At 39.0% G+C, this 27748-nt stretch overlaps 2 protein-coding genes across 4 annotated transcripts; both read right to left on the bottom strand.

The window, feature by feature from the left end:
• Positions 1 to 1964: 1964 nt before the first annotated feature.
• Positions 1965 to 12064, bottom strand: swap70a (switching B cell complex subunit SWAP70a). 3 transcript variants are annotated; one of them, XM_029498895.1, is made up of 13 exons: positions 11964 to 12044; positions 11774 to 11862; positions 10549 to 10689; positions 9794 to 9967; positions 9402 to 9629; positions 7400 to 7546; positions 7025 to 7133; positions 6656 to 6837; positions 5445 to 5552; positions 4839 to 5005; positions 4074 to 4272; positions 3297 to 3393; positions 1965 to 2566 (listed from the first exon to the last, which is right to left on the bottom strand). In XM_029498895.1, the coding sequence occupies exons 3-13, from the start codon at positions 10660 to 10662 to the stop codon at positions 2448 to 2450; spliced, it is 1644 nt and encodes a 547-aa protein (XP_029354755.1). In that variant the 5' UTR covers positions 10663 to 10689; positions 11774 to 11862; positions 11964 to 12044; the 3' UTR covers positions 1965 to 2447. The 3 variants fall into 3 exon arrangements, with proteins under 3 accessions (XP_029354755.1, XP_029354754.1, XP_029354756.1); XM_029498894.1 differs by lacking the exon at positions 11774 to 11862 and having other exon boundaries at positions 11903 to 12063; XM_029498896.1 differs by lacking the exons at positions 9794 to 9967; positions 11774 to 11862 and having other exon boundaries at positions 11903 to 12064.
• A 1249-nt stretch (positions 12065 to 13313) lies between these two features.
• ipo7 (importin 7) lies at positions 13314 to 27090 on the bottom strand. Its single transcript, XM_029497768.1, has 25 exons — positions 26909 to 27090; positions 24238 to 24319; positions 22391 to 22544; positions 22122 to 22280; positions 21875 to 22031; positions 21582 to 21671; positions 21381 to 21475; positions 21205 to 21289; positions 20955 to 21089; positions 20520 to 20619; positions 20356 to 20432; positions 20098 to 20214; positions 19615 to 19704; positions 19338 to 19503; positions 19076 to 19236; positions 17906 to 18034; positions 17355 to 17421; positions 17082 to 17207; positions 16888 to 16985; positions 16692 to 16787; positions 16326 to 16546; positions 16032 to 16240; positions 15718 to 15924; positions 15516 to 15632; positions 13314 to 14385 (listed from the first exon to the last, which is right to left on the bottom strand). Exons 1-25 carry the CDS (start codon positions 26990 to 26992, stop codon positions 14288 to 14290), a joined length of 3120 nt encoding a protein of 1039 aa, XP_029353628.1. The 5' UTR covers positions 26993 to 27090; the 3' UTR covers positions 13314 to 14287.
• Positions 27091 to 27748: the final 658 nt, after the last annotated feature.

Raw genomic sequence — 27748 nt, 5'->3', positions numbered from 1 at the left:
CCCAGGATAAAAATACACAGGAAGTGTTAACGGCAAATCAAAAGCTTTACAACTCAAGACAAATACTGCAACCAGAACTAATAACTAGCTATTTATTTTTTTATATTCCATCCTAAATATTTTTTTACTATAATATTGCCATGCTGCAGCAATTAAAGAACTGTCACTCCGTGTGGCACAGTCAGGTAGATTTTGGGAGCTAAACCTCATACTGAGTTATAGCATTAGATCAGAAAACGGTCTCTGAATGTGATCTTATCACAAACCGTCAGCATACAGAGACCTGCATGGTGCTGGTCGTTGGATGCAAGCTCTTATCTTATCCTCTGCTCTGACAACTCTGAACTTGCATTGAACTTTCTCTTACCTTCCAGTTCCTTCCTCAAAGCTGAACAAATTAAGGCGGTTTGAGAGTTTTTACACCAGAAACTAAAGATGCCCATTGTGTAGACTGGCCGGCTGGCAGACACGAGACAAACAAGAAGCCAAAACAAATGGTCTCCCCGAGTTACGATGTTCCTGAATCATTGTCTCTGTTTTCATTGAAACATGAGGGCAGGGAGGACTAATGAGAGGGCTGCATGTGAGAACAGTGCTCCTTTGTTGCACAAACTGATATGTTTTGACACAGATGCTGTAAAACCAAGAACTGGCTGCAGCATTCCATGTGCATCAGTGTGAATCCTAGTTTGTGGCAACTGGAACAATGAGGTCATATTGTAGAACACCTACAGACTTGTCGTACAAACAGCAGGTAGCTATGGATGCACTGATCCAATCTTTCCTCTCTAATACTGATTCTAGTGCCACGACTCAGTTATTTCTTAATAGTGAGCATCGATCTGATGCCAGTACACAGTGAGGAAACATTTTTTATGAGAGGCAACGTGAGGTCAAGGATGGGTGTGCCCAACCCCACTCCCCCCAACGGAGTCACTGTGATTGAAGGAATGTAACAAAGGATCTGTGTTAAAGGCAGATCAGCCATGCTGAGACAAACACCACATCCAATTAATCAGGCCAGTCTACCAGTCAGACTGAATGTGCCCTGACCATAGACCAGGGTCACCAACTCCGGTCCTGGAGAGCTACCGTCCTGCATGTTTCCTATGATGATATGATTCTAATGATCAGCTAGTCATCAGGCTCTGCTGAGGTCTGATATGGAGCTGCTCATTAGAATCAGGTGTGTTGGAGCAGAGAAACATCTAAAACATGCAGGACAGTAGCTCTCCAGGACCGGAGTTGGAGTCCTCTGCCATAGGCTGTAAGTAAAATTGGATGTGGACACAAGGTGAAAATAGAAATTTTAGACCTGCAGTCTATCTATTGACCATCAGGAGGCAAGCCCAGATTGTATTGAAGTCTGCATGAAAAAGTTTATACTTTTGGTCCTCTTTTTCCGCCAAGTTTATGGTCTCAATTGCTACTTTCAAGTCATCCTCAACACATTTTTTTAAATGACCTCTTTAAAAAACCTGCATGCACGAAGAGCTTGCACCTTACTGCTCAAAACCTAATTGTAGCCACAATGAATTGCCACATGCTCCATTCAGGTAACTGTAATGGTTTAAAGAATAATAATGAAATGACTTATCACTGACTCAAACTATCTAGATTTAACTAAACTATGTTTCTGTTTCCTTCTGTCAACAAAGTGAACTGACTCACTTTACAAGAACTATGTGTGTAATGTGGGTCTAAAAGGGTCAGAAGTTCTGAAACCACCCCAAACCCCAACCCCAACCAACCCCAATCATCCCGAACGTATTCTCCATGCAGCAAAGAGCACCGTGCGTCTGTGGAGGGCTTTACTGCTGGAATCTGCCACATGAACCTGTGCCACCAGTTTCCCAGTCCTGCTCTGTCAATAACAGATGAGCCTGTTCCTATGGCGACATCTGGTGGACCCTGTTTGTCATCATCGGGGGAAGATAAGACAAAATGACTGAGGCAGTGAGAAAGACATTGTAAAGCTTTATTTGTAAACAGCAACCTATGAAACCTATGAAATACGATCAACTCTTAAATTAATACATCCATGTTAGTAAAAAAAAGATTGTATTTTACTTTTATTTCACCGTCTTAGTTTACCATTGATTCACTATGACATTGAACTACTGTTAATCCCTTGTTGGCATCAATAGATAATATGTTAATATGTTTATATCAATACTGGTTCACGCACAAAACACAAGAGAATGTAGTTGTAAAATAATAATTGGATAAGAATGAAATTTGACAAAATAATCTTAACCAACTAAGAAACCAAGTAATGAAATAATGAATAATGAAATAAATTTAATCAAAGCTGGACATAAAAAAAAAAAACAAAAACAAAACAAAACAACAGGCTAAATATGTTTTGTTTGTTTGTTTGTTCTTTTCAGTTAATTAGAGTCTGCGTTTTCCTCATAAGTGTGTGATCCATCTATTGTGGTGAATGTTTACTTAGGCTGAGCTCTCTGGTTCTTACTCTCCTGCCATGACTTCTTTCTCATCTCCAGCTCAATATCAGTGAATGAGGCTGGACCCCAGTTAGTGATCCTCTGAGGTGCTTTATGACCTGAAAGAACAGGTGGAGGAGAAGGGAAGAAGATCTGTCAATGAACAGGCACATACATAAAATGAGAAAATGATATATATACTACTACATTTTTTTCTGCAATTCTCTGCAGTTATGACTAGAACTCGTTATTATTATTATTATTATTATTACTATTGTTAATAATAATAATAATAATAATAATAATAATAATAATAATAATAATTATTATTATTATTATTATTATTATTATTATTATTATTATTATTATTATTATTATTATTATTATTATTATTTGGACACTGCTTACAATTACAATTAGTAATTTGATCTATAAAATTGTTAAAACTATGATTTTTTTCCGGAGTGATGTCTTTAAATTTGGTTGTTTTATCCATCTGTGAGATGTTCACCATTTAATAATATCAAACAAAGAAAGGCACAAATTCCAATAGCTAGTAGGTAGCTGTGGTGACAGGGTTTGCAATAAATATGATGATGCCTGGTGGTATGAGGGTATCTGAACACCCTACAGCAGCACAGGTCACTGTTACAATTCCTCTCTTAGTTAAGTGATGTATTAATATTAAGAGACAGACCAACAGACCACATGCAGAAACACACAAAAAGGCGTTAACTCTAAACTTTAAGATTTTTATAACAACTTCAAAAGCTTTTCCTGTCACCATTTGACACCAAATGAATGGTGAATTTACGAATAACCACTGATGAGTGACGATCTATCTCCTACCTGGGTGGATGAGATGCACCAGTCCCTCATGTCTGGCCACCTTGTCTTTCCAAGTCTTTGTCTTGTTGGCTGCTCGTTCAAGTTTCCTCGAGATCTCCTATAAACAGATACATATATAGACCAGTCAGAGACTGAGAAACTCCAACTACATTTTTAGAAGATGTAAGAAAAGAACAACCAGTCACCGTGAGCAAGCCATTCTTACCTCCATATTGACCCATTCAGCGCTTAGCACCATTAGGAATACATTTGTATTTAATTGTTCTGACTGTTCAACATGATATCATAACTGAAGATCTGCTGTTGAGACTTGAATTTTCTCCCAAATAGAATTGTGAATAGTTGTTACACAAACCACTAAGCAGTGAAATTGTGGTGAGGAGTGAAATCAGGCAGATCAAACATATATTGCACCTCAGAAAATCCTGTTGTGGGAAGGGGCATTCTGCTTTGATAAATCTGGGGCTCTGTACAGATCTTACGGTAAATATGCAGTACGGGTAAACTAGGAAACTGATAAGAGTATGAGGCTTCATGACTTTAATTCAAACCTAGCATAAGCCGAGCCAGGTGGAGTTGGATATATATTTGTTGGGAAAATACTGTAAGAGGTAAAACAGAAAATAATAATAAACAAGCTGTGTTAACACATACTTGACTGCTACCCTCAGTGAATAGAAAAGAGGAATAAAACAATTTCTGATACCAAGGGATAATTCAGTGGATTGATCAAGGGCTGAACAAAGACTGCTTGTAAACCTCCATGTGTGACCTGACCTCATACTGCTCCACTGCTCCTTGCCGCTCGTGCTCTAGTTTTTCCAGCTGTAGAATGGCCTTCTGCAGCTCTCTCTCTTTGGCCAGCTGTTCAGCTACAAGCTCCTGCTTCTCAGACTCCGTCTGTGAGAGCACCCTTTGCTGCTGCAGATGGATCTGCTCCAGCTCTGCCCTTTTTGTTGCCTCCTCCTCCAGCAGCCTGCAAAAGAACACAAAGCAGGGCTTGTTTGCATGTCTTTGGACTACAGGAGGATGCTAACAAAAAGTGTAAAATCTTTAAATGTGTTTGACTGGTGATATATTTTTCTTTCTGACATTTGAAACCTTGGCATTGGTCTACACCTTTGTGAAGGTAATTTTTTTGTCCTTGAAAAAAAAATTACAATGCTCCAATTGTTCTTCTGAAGCACACAATGATTGGTCAGGCTTTGAGACATTTCTCTCAAGTTTCTTTTTTTTTTTTTTCTGTGACTGTAAAAAAACCCCAAAGTGTTTTCAGGAAATGCAACACCATGCTGTTTTGACTGTGCCATGCTTGATTCTTAAAAACATTCAAAAGTCTTCTCGCTTGAAAAGTGTTCCGGCTCACTGCACACTATTTAGCATCAGTGTGAACAAAAGAAGACAGCGGTTGATTAGTTGCAGCCTCAAATGACCTTAATCTGTTCTCTGACAGAGCAGAAAAGTAATAAACAGCTCATGCTAGCACATTTCTTTTATATATTTATCCACACACTGTCCAATGTGAATGTATGAGGAAGAGACCTGGCCTGTAGTTTTCGCATGGCCTCCTCATCCTGCTTGGCCTGTCTCTCGTCATCTAAGGCCTCCTCCAGACGGTGGTACATGTTCTCCAGCTCCTGGACACGCTGAAAGTACTGCTCCAATTCACTGGACTTTTGAGCAACCTGCTCCTCCATCTGCTGACGCACCTGAGCAACACACACACATGTGCGCACATACCTCAAAGTATCTACATCTCTGCACATTTTGCTCTTATGAAACTATTTCACTCACATTATGTATGAATTATTTTAGCTTAAAAAGGCAGTTTTCCATTTGGTGCTAAATTGAACTGCATTAGGATGATTAATACGCATCTAAAGCAGACACAAAAATGAGTCAACATCATGGGATATGTGGTTTCAAATACTTCTGACTTGTTCCCTGAAAGCAAAGGAAGAAAGTTGGGTGGTGGTGACTTCATTAGAGGGTAAAAACAAAATGAAAACACAAATGAGGTATACCATACCACATAGTTTTAAATCTGTCCCTTTGTTTAGACCCTGTGTAGCAACATGTGCTGTGTATGACTAATGGATCTGCTTTATTAGAACAGAGCTGAGAGGCAGACTCAGGAACAGCAGTTACCATTTTCTCTCTCTCAAGGTCCAGTCTGTAGCGATCCTGTAGGTCTACTTGAGTCCTCTTCCTCCTGAGCTCCTCTAATGCTGCTTTCGCTGTAGCTTCTTCCATTTTCTATGAAGTAAAAAGAGGAATGAAGTGTTACTGGTCTGCTTGACTGGCCACAAAAGGGGAAGCCCAGAGTTTAAAAACTACTTAATACTGGGAGTTGGATTTAATTTTCAGGGAATTTGAGATTTAGGAAACTAAGAATAACAGTAAGTAACTTTTGGGGATAATGCCTGACAGTATCACAGCTAAGAACTCTAAATATTTACTGAGAATCCTGCTATTGATAGCAAAAAAGACAGCAGCTTCCTGGTTGAAACCACAGCCTCCAAACATAACGCAATGGAGAGACAAGGTAAAACGTGTGTTCATCATGGAAAAAAATCAGATGAAAACCTGATAGATCTTGATAGAAGATGGTCATTGCTAGTACAGGCAATAACAGGACTCCAGTAACCTCCAACCCTTTTTTTGTTTGTTTTTACTTTTACTACAGGAGTGAATGTCCCTGATTTTCTGTATTGTTGTTAATCTCACTTGTAAGGGACTCGTATTCTGTATTATTGTTTTTCTAATTTGAACGACACAGGTAAAAGAATAACAGTAAGGAGAAAAACTTCTCATTTTATGTAGTCTGTTTTATCTAACACTGCAATTATGAATGCCAGCGTTCATTCAGGAAATGATCCAATTTTTCAAATATGTCAAGAGAATTTCTACAATATATTAGTTTCCAACCTAAAAGCAACAAAAACAACAAAAAAAAAGAAATCGAATAAAGCCACCTGGCATGATAAAAAGAGAAGTGAGAAGACACTGATTATCTCCAATACAGCTTAGTTCATTTATCTAGTCTTGCAAGAGATGCAGGTGTCCCTTACAGATATAAAATGTCTTTTGCATAGCAGGTTTTACTTCCCTTTTCACTTTGAATGTTCTGCTACCTTTAAAATAAAAACAAAGAAAGCAAAGCCATATTAGCTTTGTATAATACAGCCCTACATGATCTTTTAAAAACTGATAAATTGGCCAAAAATCATTCAGACCTAAATAGAAGAGACAAAACAATCTATTGCAATGTGTGCTTGGATCAAAACTGTTGTAAAGGAGATTTGACGTTCAGGGGTGTGATTGTCTCCATCTCATGAGAGCTAATGATGGAATAGTACCTCCCTCATCGCCTCCAGCTGCCTCTGTTTCTTCTCATTTGCTGCCTGGAGCTGCCTCATCTTCTCCACCAGCTGATCCTCCTCTGCATGCTGCCTCTGTCGGAGCTCCCTGCGCCTCAGCCGGGCCTCACGGTGAGGAGAGAGCAGCCCCAACCTCAGCGACTGGATGCATGTTTGAATAGCTGCCACAAAACAGTGACAGAAGAAATCACTGATTTACCTCAACAACAATCTCTCCACAGACAAACTCTTGGTTAACTAACTATGACATTCTACAATTCTAAACAATTACAAAGAAAATAAAGAGAAGATGGCAGCAGGACTTTTTACATTGTGGTAGACAGAGAGTGGAAAATGTGTGATCAGTACCTTGAATCCACTCCTGCTTCGTCTTTTTATCTGATGCAATGATCTCATAGGTTTTATCTGTGCACTTAATAATAAAAATGCATTTCTTCCCATCTTTATCTGGCAGAGACTGTAGGAGATAAAAAAAAAAGATACTATGACATTCCCATTCACATTATACTAACTATGCAAACCAATGTGGGTTTGACCACACTGTCTTTGGTCCTGAGCTAAATTAATTCCTTCATGAAAGGCAAGCTATTATGCATCTTTGAGAAACAAATAAGGACTTCAAACCATTAAGTCAACACAGTTGTTAGTAAATCATATAACATATTGTAAATAACTAAATAAATAAATAAATAAATAAATAAAAAAACAACTCTGAAATTTTACCTCCACACAGCAGTTCTGTTCCAGATAGATTTTCCCTTTCTCATCCACCAGATCCTCATTGACAAAATATGACAGTGAGTTAGGTTTAAGAATAAACCAGCGTTCAGTCCAGTTTTTCCTTTTGTGGCCCTTTTTCAACAAGTATCCCTAAAAAACAAAGTAAGGAATTAGCCACATACATATGTTACTGAATAATTCTACATTGATTATTAATTGAGAAAATAATTAATGAAAATGCCAAAACACATGGAATACAGTTAGGCCCAGAAATATTTGGACAGTGACACAATTTTCATGATTTGGGCTCTCCATGCCACTGCATTGGATTTCACTTTCAGGTTCAATCCAACAAAAATATCCTCAACATTTAGGAATCGCAACCATTTTTATACAAAAGCTCCTCATTTCAGGGCTCAAAAGTAATTGGACAAATTAACATTACCATAAATGTTCATTCTTAATACTTTGTCGGCAACCCATGGACATCATTAAACGCTGGGCTTCCTTTGTGATGCTTTGCCAGGACTTTACTGCCTTTAGTTTCTGTGTTTGTTTGTTTGTCTGTCTTTCTGCCTTAAGTTTTGTCTGAAGCAAGTGAAATGCATGCTCACTTGGCCATCGTAGAATATTCCACTTCTTTGTCTTAAAAATCTCCCGGGTCACTGTCCATCTGTACTGTGAAGTGTTATCCAATCAACTTTGCTGCATTTGGCTGAATCTGGGCAGAAAGTGTATCCCTATATAATTCAGAATTCATCCAACTGCTTCTGTCTTCTGTCACATCTTCGATAAACACAAGTGAGCCAGTGCCACCGGAAGCTATGCATGCCAATGCTATCACACCGCCTCCACCATGTTTTACAGAAGATGTGGTGTGCTTTGGATCATGAGCCGTTCCAAGCCTTCTCCATACTCTCTTTTTTCTATCATTCTGGTACAAGTTAATCTTAGTTTCTTCTGTCCAAAGAATCCTGTTCCAGAGGTGGGCTGGTTTCTTTAGATGTTTTTAGGCAAAGAGTAACCTGGCCTTTCTATTTTTTAGGCTGAATAATGGTTAGCGCCTTGTCGTAGACCCTCTGCATTTGCTCTCATGAAGTCTTCTCTTTATGGTAGACTTACTGATGTAACTACCTCCTGGAGAGTGTTCTTCATTTGGGTGGATGTTGTGAAGGGTTTCTTCTTCACCATGCAAAGGATCCTGCAATCATCCACCACTGTTGTCTTCTGTGGATGTCCAGGCCTTTTTGAGTTCCTGAGTTCACCAGTGCAATCTTTTTTTCTTAGACTGTACCAAATTGTTGATTTGTTCCCTCCTAACATTTCTATCTCTCTGATGGATTTCTTCTTTTTTTTCAGCCTAGTGATGGTCTGTTTCACTTCCAGTGAGCGCTCATTTGACCGCGTGTTGTGGGTTCACAGCAACAGCTTTCAAATGCAAATGCAAATACCCTCAGATTTAAGATGGGAGTTTGCACTTGAAGCCCATATTAATTACATAATGGTATCTGCGCATGACTATGTTTTGGCAGCTAACAGCTAAAATTACAAAACTTGTGTCACTGTCTAAATATTTCTGGGCCTAACTGTATATTTACACACACACAACATTTTTACTCATTATGCATGTGCTTTCATTGTCAATAATCTGATGATCATATTCATCATATTATTAATTATGCAAACCAAGGACCAAAGATAATAGTTTTGAGTGGTTGTAGTATATTCAGTATGCACATTGCTGTAAAAGAAAAAAGGTAAATACAGAATTCATTGATGATCAATGGAAAATAATGTCTCTGTCAAACTATACAATAAACGTACACTTACGTGTTCCAATACTATGGTTCCTCCAAAGCAACATATGTAAATACATCTACATTATTACACAATTACACATTCTCCAGTGAAAAACAAAAAACAGATTAAATGAATTTACATGCAAATTGTCTACACCATCTTAGATTAGCAGACACCATCATTTAGATAACCCTGAGTGTCAAACCTGTTTGAGCACATCCAGTATGAGCTCCTGGAAGACCTCATTGATGCCCAAGGATAGAGTCTGGCGGTTCATGCCTTTGCTGAAGTAACCCATCCCCATCACCTCAATGAATTCCCACACAGTCAGGCAGTTTCTCTTTGCCTGCAGCTGCAGTTTGTAATCTGCAAATTTATCCTCACTCCATTCACTTCCCATGGTGTCCACCAGCTTTCGCAGAAAGTACTCAATCTAAGGAGATGGATATATTGAAAAAAAAAAACAAACAAACAAACAAAAAAAACAAAAACAAAAACAATTCAACTTCATCAAAGTAACCAAAGCTGAAGGGGATAGTTAAACATTTCTATCCCACTTTAGGCTTGAGAAAGAAACTACAAAAAAATATTCCTCACCTCTTCAGAAACAATGACTAGAGGGTATTTGTCTTCTGACAGAAAGTTGAAAATACACCAGACTTTGAATGCATCATCATCTTTAATGAGCAGACCTTTGGTGCAGATATTTTTCTTGTAACAGAGAATCCAGCACATCTTGTTGAACTCTACTACATTAAAATCCTCCCGTACCTGGAGATTAAAATGCAGCATTCAATAAGAGTCAAAGTCACAGCAGTCGGCCCTGATGAAGGCAGTGTGTTTACAAATGCTAAGCAGGAGACTGTTGTTTGTCTCTTTGTTTGCAGGATGTGAGGTACAAACCTGATGTAACTAAATGCCTCATTTCTATTCAAGTCAGCATCTACAACAGAAAGCTAAGAAAACTCCTTCCAAGTACAAAAACTTAAACTTGAGCAGTTAAAGAACGCTGACTGCTTTGTTTATGGTGTTTTACACTGTACATACGAAGTTGGGGGTGCGTAATGTACCATGTGCGATTGTGCTAAACCATTTCTTTTCGTTTTTTGGATGAACCTTCTCATTCAAATGAATAGGAAAGTGTGTCCAAACTTTTGGCCTGTACTGTATAGTCAGGGGATAGGAAGTGCAGCTACAAAAACCAAAGCTCAGAAGTCATAATTTCATTAATACAAAAAATGGCAAATAACACCCAATCCTAGATGGAACTTTGTCAGAGACTAGTGTGTTGAAAAAAGTAAAAATGCAACACTGTTAAAGTCACTAAACTTTTTTGGTATCTTTGTCCCCACCTTGTCAAGAATAAACTTGTTGAGGTAAGGCATGTAGCCATCATTGGAGAGAGGCCCCTGATCATCAGCTTTAAAATGCTCTTCAAGGGCCACAGGGTCATGAGGGATCTGCATCACCGTGCACAGGTTGTGAGACAGCACCTTAAGAACCCCAATAAGCAAAGTTTAATAAGTTAAATTGGGGGGGAGAAAAAAAAAAGGTTGGAGGTTAGCTTGTTTATAACCATATATGGAAAGCAGTTAATTCTGGCTCTCCAGTGTAGCCTTTTAGTTTTTCTTACCACCCATGCACCTGACACTTGACATTTGCAAGCATTACTGGCCAAGTGTGACATCCGTTCTTGAAAATGTTTACAATTAAAAAAAAAAAAAAAAAAAAAGGCCAACATCTAACCATGAACTTTTGGAGTTTCCTGGCTTTTTCCCAGTTACTCTGCTGTGTTGAGAAAACACAAGAAAAACTAAAATTTCTGCAGGATCCTTGAAGTCAGACTGTCTCTTTGTCAGGCTGGGCACATAGACATTAGCCCCAATGAGCAAACAAACTCAGGCCCATGCTGTCATACAGAAAAAGCACAGCTTCTTAATTTTTTTTTTTTTTTATGAATTCCCTGAAATTAGTGGAAAACACAAGCTGCAACGTAAAATGAATCCAACAACGGATATAAACTATTTCAAGTTGTCTTTCCTTCATCTTGTGGTTCAATTACCCAGATTTGCAGATTGCATAATAGAGGTGACTCTGCAAAGGATAACTTCCATTAGTCACACTTTTGCATTTTCATTTCTTCTTTAACTTTCAATAGATAGTTCAGAAAATAGTAAACATTCACATGAGAAAAAGTGCTAATACTTTCTGCTTTGAAGTTGCTCAAAAGATTAATTCTTTGACTGAATTGTTGGTGAATAGTTTGGTGTCTATTGACCAATGAATCCGACTATTAGTCTGAGAATCGTTTTATTTCTAAAGTACTCGGCTTCAGTGGTGTCTGTGAAAATAATGAGGCAATAGAAGTCAAATTAAATAGGTAAAAAAGTCCAATGTTTACCACTGAAATAGATAACGGAGTAAACGTGAAATGTAACAGATTTAGCCAAGTAATGGTCAAGCGGCTCGCAACAGAACGTCACAGCGTAGTTTGAAATAAAGTGGAGTAAATAATAAAGTGCGGTTCAGTCTATTATTCACCATGAGAGCAAATACAAAACACCTTCGACGAGTTACCGATGAACCGAGCCATTCCCAGATGTGATTCAGCAGCAGACGAGGAGCATTGTTCCAAACGCTTTTTCAGAAAGTACACGGCGTCTGAACTGTTGGCACACAAAGACAGAAAACAGAAGTGAGACTCACCTTTAGCTGGGATTTGGACACCTTTCCTCGGTGGTCCAAGTCCAGCGCTGTGAATGCGTACCAGATTGGCTTCAGCAGCTCCTCGCGGGGCCACATCTCGTCGCTCAGCAACAGCGGTTGATCCCCGCGTGACTGAGTGTCAGTCGGTCTGTGTGTGACGTTTTACCGTCGCTCCGCAAGTTCATGTGCGGGAAGGACGTGATGACAGCGACACGTGACGTTCAAGAGCTCAGTGACTTTCAGCAGGGGGCGTTTTAACTTTAAATAAATAACTGTCTCCCCGAAAAAGCAGCAGAAGGTTAACTACATTTACTCTGCTTACAGCATTTTACCTGGAAACGTCTGACTATTTCAGAGAAAGAAACCGCAACGTTTACTCATTTACTGTCACAAAAATGAAAGGAAATGCTGATGGCGAAAATAACCAGCTGTTACTTTAGTTTTAGGTTTACAAATCATCTTGTTTTCAAACACCTAGGACATTAAATGCCTTTTAGACATCAATGCACCAATAATAAAATGCATTCGTACATAAATGACTACAAATCAAATACACTCATCTACACCAAGTTTGCTTTTACTTTGATATTTACAGCACTTTTTCAGTTAATTCTTAAATATTTTCACTGTAGGACTTGATGTCTTGTTGCTTCTTACTGAAGGATCTGAATACTTTCATCCTCACTGAAAATATCACATTATGCGCATGACCAGGTACATGGAAAGATATGCAAAAGGGGAGAACTAGATGGTTCCTTAAAAGCTCTCAGCTGTTTACGTTCTTATTCAAATATCGATGAACCAGTGACATTTAATGAGTCAAAATGATTGCTTTAAAGTAAAATACCATGGGCATGAACAAACGAAGAGCAAATAAGCCATTTAGGATCCTGAAGCGACGTAGTAACATTTCAGTAGTTTCTCCCCATCTGCCCACCGGATCTCTGAAGATCAGCTAGAGACCGTTGGCATCTTTATGATCGTGGTTCGTCTGCTCATCAGTTGTGGCTTGGCAGAGAGAACATTCATTTCATTTAGGTATTATGAAGACCACTCATGCTTACGGCAATCCTTTCTTGTTGTGCGGGGTATTAAATATGTCCAGTCAGCTGAATCTATCAATGCTAAGCTTCAAGCAAGACAGAAACTTTTGAGATGGTTAAGAGCAACGAGATGTCCGTCTCAAGAGAAATTTGGGATTAAAATAATCCACTTTCATGTGTATGTGACTGGATTAGTATCAGCGCTGCAGTCGGGTTCATTGTTTATAACCATTTTGTGAACAGTTATGTTACATGCAGTTTATGGTGAAGATGAAGATTACAATCTTTAAGAAATTCATAAACAAATTCATAAGGGAGGAAAATAAGAATGGCTATGTACAAAAACACTCAGTCATGAATTCCCTTAGCTTTTTTTTTTTTTTTTTTTTTTTTTTTAATATGTTGTATATATAGATGGTTCATCCATACACCAACCAAAAGCTTGAGACCTCCACGATAAGTCCAATTGTACATGCTTCAATGATGTATCCAATTGTACTTTCAGTGCTCACAAACACATGTCCTGTAGCCATACTGAACACCAAGGGCATTCTCTTTTTCCTGAAATCAATGTTTCTGAGTTGCCCACTGATCCATTCTGTAACCAGATGCGTGACAACCAGTCATTAGAGAAGTTGCTTGCTGAGTAACAAAGTTACAGCTTTTTTCATTTTAAATAGTCTTCAATTTAAAAAAATTTGCAATCTGATACAGAAGGCTAGGAGACCTGAACAATATGAAAGTGCTAGTCATTAATTTACAGAGATCAGGCATCACATAGTGCTATGAAGTATCCAATATGCTACATATGAATACAGCTCTTGACACCTTACAAATGCCTCTGGTTATTTTTCAAGGCTACTTGAAAAATCAATAACCTTGGCTTGTATGTACATAAACATGAGTGTTTATGCAGAAAATAACGTAGATATCACCACTACCAGAGGTATAATTGTATTACGGCCATTTGGCCACAACAGTGATAATGAAATATTTAGTCCCATTATCAATTTCTAACTGTTAATCCCCCAATTTTGTTTAAGTGGGAAAAAAAAAAAACAAAAAGAGTTGCCGTCATGGTATCCCTTCCACATTGGGCTCCAGAAGACAACGTTGTTCAGAGCTTCTTCTCTTGCATCGTGCTCAAGTTCTTGGTTTGTTTTCCCCAGCAATTGGTTGCATTTTGGTTGCTTTCCCACATCTTCTGGTGCTATTTCCCATTTGACAGATTGAAGAATGACTGAGAAGAACCAGTTCTGGAACCACTACTTAAGGGAACAACACAAGCTTTTTTCACTTCACTACAATCAGTCACAGAGTAATAAAAAGTAGAACAGATGACTCAATTCATTCCTGGAGCAGTGCCTCCAAAGTTGAAAGTTGATGGCACCACTGGCGCTGTGAACTTGTACCCGCCGTGTTTCTCTATCATTTTGGATTCTGCAAAGCAGACAATGAAGTAACGATACTTAATAATTACAAGGGGGAAGAAAAAAAAAAAAAAAAAAAAAAAAAAAAAAAAAACTACGACAAAAACAAAACAAAATCGTTTGCTCATTCTTACTCTCTCACTATACTACACACCTATTATTAGCCAGTGCTCTTAAAGGCAGTCGCAATAGTAGTACAATACAGATTTTATGTTATGTTGTTAGGGTTAGACCTTAGGCCCTTTTTCTTGCTGACAGAGCACAAAAAATTTTCATAATTTGGTCCTAGACCACTATTTTGTCTTACGAGCACAGTAGACATTATACAGGGAGGGTGCTCCAGTGTTTTACAACTTGCCTACCTACGAGATATGTTTTCAATTTCACACAATGCAGCATAGAGGATTTATTAGGTTATGGCTGTGAACCTTTTATTCCATTGTAAAAGTTCAAGTACCGTAATGTCCAGACTATAGAGTGCACCTGAATATAAGCCACACCCACTAAATTTAAAGAGAAAAAAGTTTTGTACATATGGGCCGCAGGTGTCGGAAATATGGGAGGAATTGTCATATGGCAGGAATTATGTTACACAGAAAGATTTTGCCTTCTCGACAGATCAATTGACTAAATTGAAAGCTGCATCATATGCATTGCTTTGTGTGTTTTCCATGATAAGGGTGTGTGAATGAAACGCAAAATAAATGACTGATCTGAAGAATTTAGTGTGGGTGCGTTTAATTTAATTAGAATAATTTCATTGTAAAAATCCATAAATTAGCCGGATCGTTGTTTAAGTCGCAGGGTTCAAAGCTTGTGAAAAAAGTGGCGGCTTATAGTCTGGAAATTACGGTAAATTGCTTTGCTTCCCCTGCTTTCAGTTGCATTTTGATTGTTTGATTATTATAATAAAAAGTGCTCTGAGGAGTTATTTGGCCTTCATATTGTTGCATGGTCACATGTGGACTGCTAATGTGATATTTACAGGTGAGCCATGAGTTGGAAAAGGTACTTGTAAAGATTATGAGCATTACAGAGCATTAAGTTGTAGCATCTAGTGGAAAAGAAGGCTTTTCAAGATTGAAATGCTGCTTTAGTGCTTTATTAGAAAATTGGGCTATAGTCTCAGCTGGCGCTCACCATGTGCTGCCTGTCTCTGGTCTGCAAGTGTGCCAATGTCCTGAAGCTGTTTGCCCTGTTCCTCATCAAGGGCTTGTGTTAATGCCTGGTACCATACTGGGTCACGGTTCTGGATATCTAGATCACAGTAAAGTCAAATTAATATACATTTATTTCTAAGAGATTTGTTATCAAGTTTTACAGCAACAGATTTCCCCCTTACTCTGTAATATGGCTTTGAAGATCTGATACTCATCCACCAAATTGTCTTCGTCATCTACAGCTGTAGTGTAGCCTTCAAGTGCCGTCTCCTCAGCATCATCCTCCTCCCAGTCTTCATCATCACCGTCTTCTCCTGCCTGTTTTGCCAGCATCTCTAGGTACTCCTGCCCTTCCTCATCAATGTCATCTTCGTCACTACCCAACTCAGCTGCATTCATTCAGAAACACAATTGTAACACTTTTCAGCATCTCACCTGAAAATAATTCTGATAATGGCTGATGGAAATCTGAGCACATCACAAATTTGAGCCTTACCGTTGTCATCCTCCTCTTCCCCATCTTCATCATCATCATCTTCCTCATTCTCGTGCTCTGCTCGACAGGCATACGCCCTCTTGAGGCCACTGAACAGAAGGATGGCCGCTGGAAGAAGCTGGCCTGCCACCTGGTTGACAACCTGAGGCCTGTGCTCAAGGTCAATGAGAGCACAAAGTCCAAGAATGCACATCTTCCTATCATGGAGGCTGCAGGAGGCAGGTAGAACTGAGATTAGGTTTTCTGTGCCAGTGCTCATAACAGTGTTTGACTAACATGGGAGGCTGATCTTACCCAAGGAAGCAATCCACATCTTTGAGCCACTGTGAAATAAAGTGGTTAGTGATTGGCTCAGTGTTGTTGGGAAAGCGGAGATTCTCTAAAGTGTTGAGGAGGAGAGGGGGGCTGTAGTAAAGCGCAGCAATGGCCACCTGCAGGCACATAGTCCTCAACTCGCTAGTCTTCACCTCCCGCGTTAAACGTTCCAATGCAGCAGCAACGAACAAGGGCACAACCTGCCAACCAATTAAAATCAACCTTTTAAAATTCATGATTAGATGTGAGAGTCAACACTGCTTTGCAATGACAGCCAGTGTCTTTAGTTAATTTCTACTGAATTGTACTAAGTTTTAAATGTGATCAGGTTCATTAGACACTGACCTGATCAATACCACGGCCTTTGCACTGCAGAATGATCACCTCCAACAATTTGGCTGCATGGCACTCTGGATCCTCACCTGGATCACCCGTCAGAACCTGTGTGAAGTGAAAGAGCACATTAAAGCTCACAATTCACTTTGAGCACTACAATAATTTGTCTTTCTTAGGTCATGTGTTAATAATTGCTCTACTATACCTTCTTGCACATGCTGTAGATGATCTCCAGGTATTTGGTGTCAGACAAGAGTGTGTCTGTATCAACTGTGACATAGTTGTGAAGTAGGGGCATCATATCTGAAACAAAACAGTGTTTGCAGAGCTTCTCAGTTAATTATATGCATATATTATTAAAACCCCATTACTAATTTCAATATCTATGCAAGCACATACCTGTGAAGTAGTCAAATCCATCCTGCTGGAAGACTTCATAAACCAATGGAAGGAGCTGCCACATTTGTGGCGACACCTGCTGGCAGGTTAGGCTGTGAGCCAAGGAGAGGATTTCCTCATAAAACTCTGAGAAAAGGAAAAACCACAGGGGGGACACAAAAAATAAATATGGTCTATGATCAATAGGTAAACTCGTAGAGATGGAACCAGAGAATGAAATTGTGCAAAATGAAGGTGAAATATCGAAGCACAGGAAGAAGCAATCCACCTTACCTAACACATGTTGCTGCAGCACAGTTCCGATCACCTGCAAACAGATGCCCTCTAGCTGTTGGGTGATCTGAAAGAACAGACAACAAGGCTTTCATCAGCATGATGAAAATGCTCTAAGCGTTGACTAATAAAGCATCTAATAAAATAAAGTTCAGTGCAGTAATGTACACTGCTGATTAATCACTGAAATGTGAACTAGTGAGATCTTTTATCAAAAGTAATGCTTGGTCAAATCTAATGGCTTCTTGGCTTCAAGAACCAGCAGTCCTATGTTTCAGCAGACATGGTGGTAGTATGCCCCGGCACTATTTCTAGCATCTGCCTCAGCCTCTGAGTCATTTTGAACATGGTGAGAAGAGAGCATGTGCCTGGGAGTTGGTGGGTGGCTGGAGTGTGTTAGCAGGCACATTACAGCAGACCATAGCTTCTTCTGCAGAAGTGGCACTGAGATGAGCTATCTGCCACAAGTCAGTGTTTTTTTTTTTAATATATATATATAAAAAAAAATAAACACACACGTTGGCAGCATGCTAAGTAGCTATGCAGCTCACCTCTTTATGATCCTCCACCACACTTAGCAAGGTGTCAATGGTGTTGAGGATGCCCATTGCCGTCACAGCCTTGTCATCTCCTCCCTCTTCATCAGGCCCAGTCTGAATGACCTGGTTAAACGTCATTGCCTGTGATAAAAAGTGAACAGAGAGAATAATATGACTATCTGGATTATCTATTAGTATCATATTAGCATATTTTATCATTGGCCAGAACATTTGACTGATTTTAAATCTTACAATGCCCATGTTAAAAACCAACAAACATGTTGAGTGTTGCTTCCTCTTAAAAACATCATTGTACATTGGACTTCAGTTATTTATGTTGCAAAAATGCAAAAAGAGGACATCTGCTTTTTGCATGCATGCATTTAGATGGCAAAAAGAGGACTATTCAACTGACTGCACAATTTTCTCCAACAACTCAGCCCTTAATATGTATTTTACACTGCATTTGTGGATAATAATCAGACTTTCATTTCTTTCAGATTGAGTATATTTTGTCACCTGAATTTAAACATTCATCTTTTCTATTCCAATTGGGGTACTCTTCATTAAAAGTAGCCATCAGAGGGATTGGTTTAGCCATTCCTTGGTGGTTAACAGGGCAGAAATGACAGGATGTCCTATCATGACAACCTAGAGACTCTTCTTTAATGAAGCACTAGGAACAAAGTACTCTGTGGTGAGGAATTGAAATGTATTTCACCAGCTATTAAAAAGACCCAAGATTCTGTTCCGTTTACATGACTCCATATTTATCTTAAGATTTGTCAGTGCACCAACCTCCCTTTCTACCACACCCCAAATTTGTTATATTTGATTCAGAACCTGAGAGTGGAGAGGCCTCTTAAGTGAATTTCCCTTCACTGAAGCCGAATCATGATATAGGAGGCAGTTTGAGACAACTTTTGCTTTGTGACATGGTGCACTATCGTGGAAAAAGGCATTAGTAGATGGTAAATTGTGGTCATAAAGAGAAGCACATGGTAGGCAACAACACACAGAAAGCTTATAGCATTGAAAGCATGATTCAGAGGGGGTCAAAGTGACCCGAGAAACCAAGCCATTAAACCACCATCGCACTATATGATGCATGATTGGATGACAACAGGAATAAGCTTGGGTTATTAATGAAGTGCTCAGTCACTGCATAATGACTATACTTACCAAATGCTGTGTCATTTCCACTGCAATTGGAGTGACCTCCTCACTGTATTCACATATCATCTTCTGTATGACATTGGTGAGATCATCATTCTCCGTCTCCCGGACAATGTGCAGGAGTGCCTGCATCACTGGCCGGATGAAGGGGGTGATGTACTCTTTGGCTAAAGAATAATATGGGTTTGGTTAAATTACTATACAGATTACATATCATTGTATGCACTTTAGTCGGTAAATCATGACATAGATTACTTAAATTCCTGACCTTTCTCCTGATTGCTGATGAGAACCTGCAGTGCAATGGCAGCCTCCACCTTAACTGGCATCTCATTATCATTGATAAGACAGAGGCGAGTCAACTCCAGAGCTGTCTGCAGATTCTGGTCACTTTTGAACTTCACCTCGCAGAAGTAATGTAGCACCCAGCAGGCCTGTAAATAGAACAAATAAAAAGGGCCTTAATGGAAATGCTGATGTTCATCCAGTATTGTTAAAGTAATCCGAGATTAAAGTCTTCCTGTTCTTCATTCCCAAATTCTTACTCTGGCTCTCATGTAGCCCAGTTCACTGCGGAAAAGGGGGAAGACGTGATTCTGCAGCATGAACTCCATCTGGTCCTTGTAAATTTTTTTCTGTGTAGACAAAGACATAAAATTGTCAAACACATCTTGTGTGCTTAGCATTTTCAGTTTCAACCATCTATGGCTTGTTTGAAACTTTAAGCCAGTATAGGTTAAATTTAGGTAAATCAACTGACGACTCCATAGTCTCAGCACTTGAATATTTGGTTGATGGTCATTAAATATAACTGAATAAAAAATAAAAAAATAATAAAAAAAAAAAATCTGCCTGTCAAGACAACAGTAAGACCTACGTAAACAAATTAGTTGTCAGTATCTCTGATAGCCCCTTGCAAAACACTAAAAACAAAACTGCTATACAATGATCTCTAATGCAAGTTAGTCTGTAATTCACAACAAAGTTCATGAGAGCAGTCATAGTGAAAACAGTTGGGTGCTCATTACCTTCAGCAGGATTTCAGCCAAAGAGCCAATCATGTGGAGGGCACCATCCTTTTTCCTGGGGTCAGAGGTGGGATCAGTGAGAATCTGGTAACAGAAGCCCATAGTCTTTTGCAGCACCTACACAAAAAGACAATAACAGATTATACTTAAGGACTCATTAAATATGGATTTCAAGGACAGGGGAATGATCCATTTTATTTTTGTTCATGGGTGTTGATTCTCTAAATAAAAATCTTTTAAAAACTTCTTTGAGCTCACCTCTTTTCTCTTGTTACAGGCAGTGAAGAGGAGTGTCTGGGCTGCTGTTGTTGGGGAGATAAAGTCCTCAAAGACATCTAAGGGGGGCAGGGTGGATTAGTATTGGTTATCACTGAAGCAAAAGGACAACTTTTGAATTGCATACACCCACTTTCTCTGCTTACCAAACTTCATGCGGATGTACTCGTATGGATCCTCCTGCCACAGTTCCTCATCACTATCTGTGTAACACATGAGCGGGAAAACTACATCCTGAATGATGCCCTAAAAAAAAAAAAAAAAAAAAAATTATAAGTCGCCATCAGAAAATGTTATGAACATAGTGGATGTGAAACAATTGACTTAAAACCACAAAAGTTATTCACACTGCCTTATATATACAGATTCTTAGCTGCTACTGCAGACTTTTAAACATGAAAAGGAGTTTTCAGTTATAGTGATGGCAATTTTTTTTAGCTGGCAAACAAGTCTCTCTGTGGTGTGGTATTTTAAAAGCATGTGAACTGATTCTCTCATATTGCTTCTTTGTTCTGTAGTGCTTTAGCTTACTACTTCAGTGGCAATCACTTTAAAAACTAACAAACATGCTGTATTTTTACCTGGATGTGTGGTTTGAGGTTTTTCCATGTCAGAGCATGTGCTATGCCCTGGTTGATGTAGTTGAGTGTTTGTTGGAGTACTCTGGGAGCCACATATTGCTTTTCCTTGTACTGGTATAAGACTTTTAGCAGTACCTAGAAAACAATAGCACAAAGAAATTAATTGGAGAGCAGTTTGCGAATTCAGATATGTAGTGTGGCCAGACTGGAAAGCTGCTGCTAACATTATCTCTTATCAAGTTTGTTTTACCTGCTGTGCAGCAACTGCATATTCCTTGAGGAAAAGTTCAGCAAACTCTGCATACTCTTTGGTTGTGTTGCCTGGGCTTCCATATCTACATACAGGGTTGGATGAACGCAGCATTATTAATGAAGATACTTGTCTGATATATTAGAAAAGTAAAGGGAAGAACTATTAAGTTTTACCTCTCAAACAGACGAGCCAAGATGTGAAGGGCCCACTTTTTACACTTCCACCATGGCAGCTCAGGGCGCTCATCTTCATCTATCTGCATTGTCTCCTGCGCAGAACCAGGATAATGTTAGCACAGTCAGCTCGTGAAGTTCTTAAATGTGCATGTAAGGGTTGATGATGAAATTACTAATTAATCAATTTTGTCTTCTTACTGGAGGAACATCTCTATCAACTACTGTCTTCAGGATCTCCATCCATTCAGTCAGGATCTGTCTGCTGATGAGTTCCAGAGGGAGGTTGTACTGCAAAGAGGAAGGGTTAGGGTTACGGAAGTCAGTCTTTTTTTTTTTTTTTCCCTCACTCTCACACACACACTGAAAATTCTATGAACTAACCTTAATTATTTCCAACACTGCTTTTACTTTTTCAATTGTTAGGAAGAACAACTTTAACAGAGATTTTCAGAGCAAAGCAAAGGGGATGATGTTATGTGCAGTGAGATTACCTGGAAGAGGGCATAGAGAATTTTGAAGATCTGCTTTTGTATGAGGACAGAGTCACTGGAGTGTTCAGGCAGCAACTGGATAAAGCGATCTTTCAGCATGGGCATGAAGATGTGCATGGCAGCCACCAGGGGCTGACGCTCTTCTGGTTTCTTGTATCTGTTTTACACGGAAGTCACACAGCCACAATGTTTATTCTATGCCATATGTTATTAGACAATATAGAATGAAGAGTGAAAACAGACATACTCGTAGTTTTTAACAAGTTGGTAAAGGCAAAGCAAGATGCCCAGCCATCCCGCACTGTTGTCCGACTGCAGGTAAAATACGATCTTGTCCACAATGGCCGTCCACTTGCCAGGGTAGTCATGCTTGATCATGTGATGGATACATGTTGTCAACTGGACCCTGAAAAGTTTAGAATGGCAGTTTTAGATAGGCTTACAATAGACAGTGTCAGAATAACATATGGGACAAGGATGCGAGACAGATGGACAACCAAACCAAATGGAAGGTACCTAATGCGCTCGGGGGAGTGGATGATGGCCTCCACTATGCTGTCTCGAATGAACTGCCTGTCCTCCTCAGGGATGTTATTGACAGGAGTCTCTGTGCCTGAACCATCTCCACCACTCCAGTGCTGGGTTATCATGTTCTTAAGGTAGATAACACCTAGACAGAGAGCAAACATAAAAGGTCAGCCTTTCAGGGCCAGACATGCCTAATACAAAATGCTGTAACATGTGTCTATAAGATTTAACTCTTTCATGTGCAGCTTCATTTCCCAGATACAAAAGCATAGAAATTGTATTCAAACGTGGTTTGGTAAAAATGCTTGAGACATGTTTCAAGGTACATTTTTCCCCCCTTTGGTACAACCTTTCAAATTTGCATGCATCATGCTATCTTCATTTATATCATGACAGTTCAAAAGTAGTGTGATTTCAAAGTCATCTGAAGTCTATAGAGCAGGATGAGAATTCTTCCATCTGTAGTCCAGTAGTTTTGAATGTCACACCAGCATGTGAGCTGCGTCCACATCTACAATGCGGGGCCCCTCTCAGAGCTTGGTGGCTTGTAGGGAGCAGAAGAGTGAGGGCTGGGCAGCGGACGTCAGACTGCTGACACAAATGTCTACACCACCGGCGAGGCAATCATAATCCAGCCTATCATTGCTGACAGAGCATAAACCCCACCCCTCCATCCCCTCCCTTTTGCCAATGACCACAAAACTACACCATCACCCCAACACTGAAACCCCATTAGGAATTTGTCCTTCAAATTAAATTAACAAACAGGATAATTTTTTTTTCTTGAGAAAGTCAATCTTAATGAAATGACTATAGCTAAATTATTAAATAGTTGAATAAAAATAATAAAATTTGCATCCCTTAAATTAAAAATAATTAGTACTCAAGCACCTGCTTCTGGTTTTGACAACAGTAGTGCTTTACTTATCTATACGGGCATTTCAGAACACATGAGCCAAAAACTAAATGCTTTAGTCAGTCATGTTCATCATCTTTTTATATACATATAACAAACAAACTACAATCACTTTATTTCATTAACAGCTGGTTGTTACATATTTTTCAAGAGATTAATCACACATCGGTACTCGTTTTAAAAAGAGCCTGTCTCTAGTTTTAATATATTGTGCTGTCAGCTAATATCTAGCAAGACTGAAACCAATAAGCAATCCCCCTTTACCGAAGAGACTGACTCATTACCAGTAGAATAAATGGAGACAATATAGACTTGTAAGTAGCCTGATTTGTCATATCATTCTGAGAGTTTTTACTTATATATATATATATATATATATATATATCTCCTGTAATCTACTTTGAAAGCTGTCAGAAATTTCTTCCTTAAGATGGAGAAGTAATTCACAGACTCTACAACAGCTTATTTTGCTAGTACAGTCATGAAGAGTGGGGAAGCTAATGATGACCAATTCCATCTGAGTAACTCTCTGCAAAAACATTGGTCAAAAGGTTAACTTTGACACCCCATTAACCCCTTTCTCACAGAGAAGTATTCTACTAGAGCAAAACAAGCTATATTTAACCAGCTTCATGTGTCCACTGCACCTCAGCATGGTGCTTTGGCCTCACCAAAACAGTGTGAAAGTGTGAATCATGTTTCCCCACTAAAATATCCTTAAAAACTATTACATAAGTTACATTTTTAGCTGGGGATCACTCATGGGGAATGTGTAGTCCATTTCTCATTTCATGTAGTTCGACAAAACTGGACTTGGATACAGCCCATGCAGATAAAGATACTTTTGTCATTCAATTTTATTTCAAACGACCTTTTACCATCTGGAAAACTATTTTTATACATTAAAATTTAGACTCACCTGCTTGCCTAACAGGCAAATCCAGTTGCTCTGACATGGTGACACGCAGCAGGGTGGACACAAAGTTTACCTGGGTGTGACCCTGCAAGTCAGAATCAAAAACATCTAAATGTCAACTAGTTAGACATACTAAAAACAATACATGGACTATCACATCATTCATATCATTTCAGGATAATAGTTTCAGGCCATTTAGTATGAGAAGTACTGTAATTTCCAGATTATAAGACACTACTTTTTTCACATGCTTAAACCCTGTGTCTTACACAACTATGCAGGCAATTTATGGATTTTTATGGGTAACGTGCTTCATGCCGCCAATACATTTAGCATCACATCAGACCAATGAAATTGCCCAACAGGTCACAGTGGACCAATTAAATTGTTCGAATTAAATTAAACGCACCGACACTAAATTTTTCAGATGAGTCATTTATTTTGCGCTTCATGGACACACCCTTATCATGGAAAACACACGAAGCAATACATATGATGCAGCTTTCAAGTTAAAGTCGACTGATCTGGCGAGAAGGTGAAATCTTACTGTGTAACATAATTCCTGCCATATTTCCGACACCTGCCGCCCATATATGTACAAAACAGTTTTTCTCTTTAAATTTAACGGGTGCGGCTTATATTCAGTTGCGCTCTATAGTCTGGAAATTATGGTACTTGGTTTAGTTATCAGTGTTAAACTGTAATATACAATGATGAACATGCCTTTAAGCTTTTTGGCATAGCACAGCAAAGGTTTGTCTTTAGGGCACAGCTAATTGAGTACATACTACGCCAAATATTCAGTCACCAATCATGTTGCTTCAGGACAAAGCCAAAGACTTCTTGTTTACATTTTAAGAACTCATGAATCATTTGAGTTTCATTAGATTTTTACATCATGTCAAAACGTAAACAAATAAATAAAATTCAGACTCCATAAAAAAAAGTCAAAAGACAAACCACAATCTCATGCAGATCCAACACAAATGTATATAGTACATCATTGATGTAAACTTGAGCCACACTGCAGCTCCAATTAATCAAAACTCACTCTAAGTTCAAGTTATGTGCTTAAGAATTCTGTTCAGATATTCAATATTTATCTGGACATTTGCCATGAAAAATACAGTCAGTGACTAAGCAAATAACTATATTTAGAAATTGTGGATTTTAACTGATTTATTTCACCCAACTCCAGATGATACCAAACAACTCAAAACTGCAGCTAGTTGTGCGAAACCCTCTCAGCTATCCCAGTGAAATGAACCACCACAACCAATGCATAAGTGGGTGGGCTTTTTTCCTTTTTTATTTATTTATTTATTTTTAACTCACTCTGTTTGCACTGACCAAAACTAAAAATGGCAGCATATAGAGCAAAACATACATATGTGATATGAACTGATTATTATTACTTAAATAAATAAAAATAACATCAAGACAGGCGGTCATGACTACATAGCTTTGTGTTGTTTCCTGTAGGACACTTCATTCTGACTGATGATGAGACTGATTACAATGCTATTGCCCCCACACAGGCATGAACTTAGTATCACTGAGTCAGTCTGATTACATGAACAGAAAGAAGACACTGAGACAGATGAGCTGTCTCCTACATCAAACCTGAGGCACCATTAAAAGCTACATATCTGTCGTTCTTAAGACAAAGTGAGTTCACATCAAATATTTCAATTCAATTCAATCTCGATTTACAACACAATCTAAAAAGTTAACTGATTGATATAATTGTTTAATTACTAAATAGTTTTAAGTTGGTCCATTTCAAACAGTGCAGTTGCAGTCACTAAAATGTATTAATTTTTTCCATTAACATTTTGGATACTGGCCAATTAAAAGGAAAACGTCACGTAACTGGTGGTCGAAGAGAGATCAACTTGTAGACCACACAGTATTGCTAACATGGCTCACACAGAATTCGGCTAGCGTAAATCTCCATTTCATGATATTTCCACATGGTACACCTAAACTCCTCTATAAGATAGTAAATGTGGCTTCGAAAACCAACAATTGGGTCTAACTGGTGTAAAACGTTTAGATTAGCTCTATTGGCGTGAAATCATCACTTAAGGTCTTGTCACAGTGACACGTGAGCAGCAGCTATGTGGCTACGGCAGCCGATCCAACAAGTTAGCTTCGTTAGCTAGCCGATATTAGCCAATAAGCATACATCAATATCCCCCTGTTAAATATCCCAACTAGTCAATGCCCGACAGTCGTGTGCTTTAATTTGTTGGTCTGGACCCCAGTGATATTATTCTGGTGTCATGTCAGCACTGATATCGGTAAATCCGTGTAGAAACTGTGTGCGACGAGCTAACAATTACCTCATCAGCATAACAAGAAGGGTTAGCTTGTTTAGCATTAGCGGCACAGCTGGCTCGGGCTAGCGTTGACGTTGGTAACTGGCACTAAAATAATTTAATGCTGTCGGATTAATGTTCGGCGTCTTCGCGGGACTGTTAGGAGTTAGGGCACAAGGCGCAGCCACCTTATAAAAAGTCGTCTGGTGGAATTTAACGCCCCATCTGTCACGGTAACGACACCCGAGATCAGTCTGCGTGATCACACCATCTTGATGTTGTCAACGGCCCAGGCCTGAGCCGAGACCGCGCCACAACTGCCATCCCAGTTAACGGCTTCCCTCAACTTTTACCTCGTTCAGCTGTCTCTCTGCGGCCTCCCGCAGGTTGGGGTCCATCGTCCCCCGAAGGGCCTCGACCAAAGACTCGGGATCCATTGCAAAAACTCTGTTTACGGCTCGGATTTTAATATTTCAGAGGACTCTCAATTCCCAGTCACTGCGCACATGGACGCACTGCTCTCCGGTTACCCGGCGCGAAAGGAAGCAGTGAATGAAGTACCCGGATAGATCAGCGCCAGATTTGTGCAGCACGAACATCCGGTTGGAAACAAGGAGTCATGGGAATTGAAGTTATCATCATCATTATTAACAACAACAGAAATAATAGTAATAATAATAATAATAATAATATAATTAATAGTCGAAGTAGTATTTTGTTGTTGTTGTTTGTTCTTGGTGTAATTCATATATGCCACTATTAAACACATTCCACTATTATCTACAATAAGTTAATTGTTTATTTGGACCATACAGTTTAAAATAAAACAGTTTAATATGGTAAAATAGTACTACAGCAAAATGTCCTACGTGGGATGATATAGTGTTTTTGTTGGCATTGTGTTATTGAGGTGTTTAGTCAACTTTATGGTTATTCTGGAAGCTGTAATTCGTGGTTTTGTTGAACTGTGCTACATAATACAAAGAGCATAGTCTGTTGTTTGGCCTATTTTCAATTATTTGAGTATATCAAGTGTGTTCAAATTTAATTCTTGAATGGAACTTGCACATGACAGACTTTAATATAAGAAGTAAATAGGCTAGAAGGTGTGGAGGACTTTCACACACAGGGAAATTTTAATTTAAAAAGGTCCCCGGCCCTCAAATTAAATTGTGGAATTAAATTTGAAATGT

The sequence above is a fragment of the Echeneis naucrates genome, chromosome 3 (genome assembly GCF_900963305.1).
Source record: "Echeneis naucrates chromosome 3, fEcheNa1.1, whole genome shotgun sequence".
In the NCBI taxonomy this organism is placed as follows: Eukaryota; Metazoa; Chordata; class Actinopteri; order Carangiformes; family Echeneidae; genus Echeneis; species Echeneis naucrates.
This window is presented reverse-complemented; position numbering and strand designations above follow the sequence as displayed.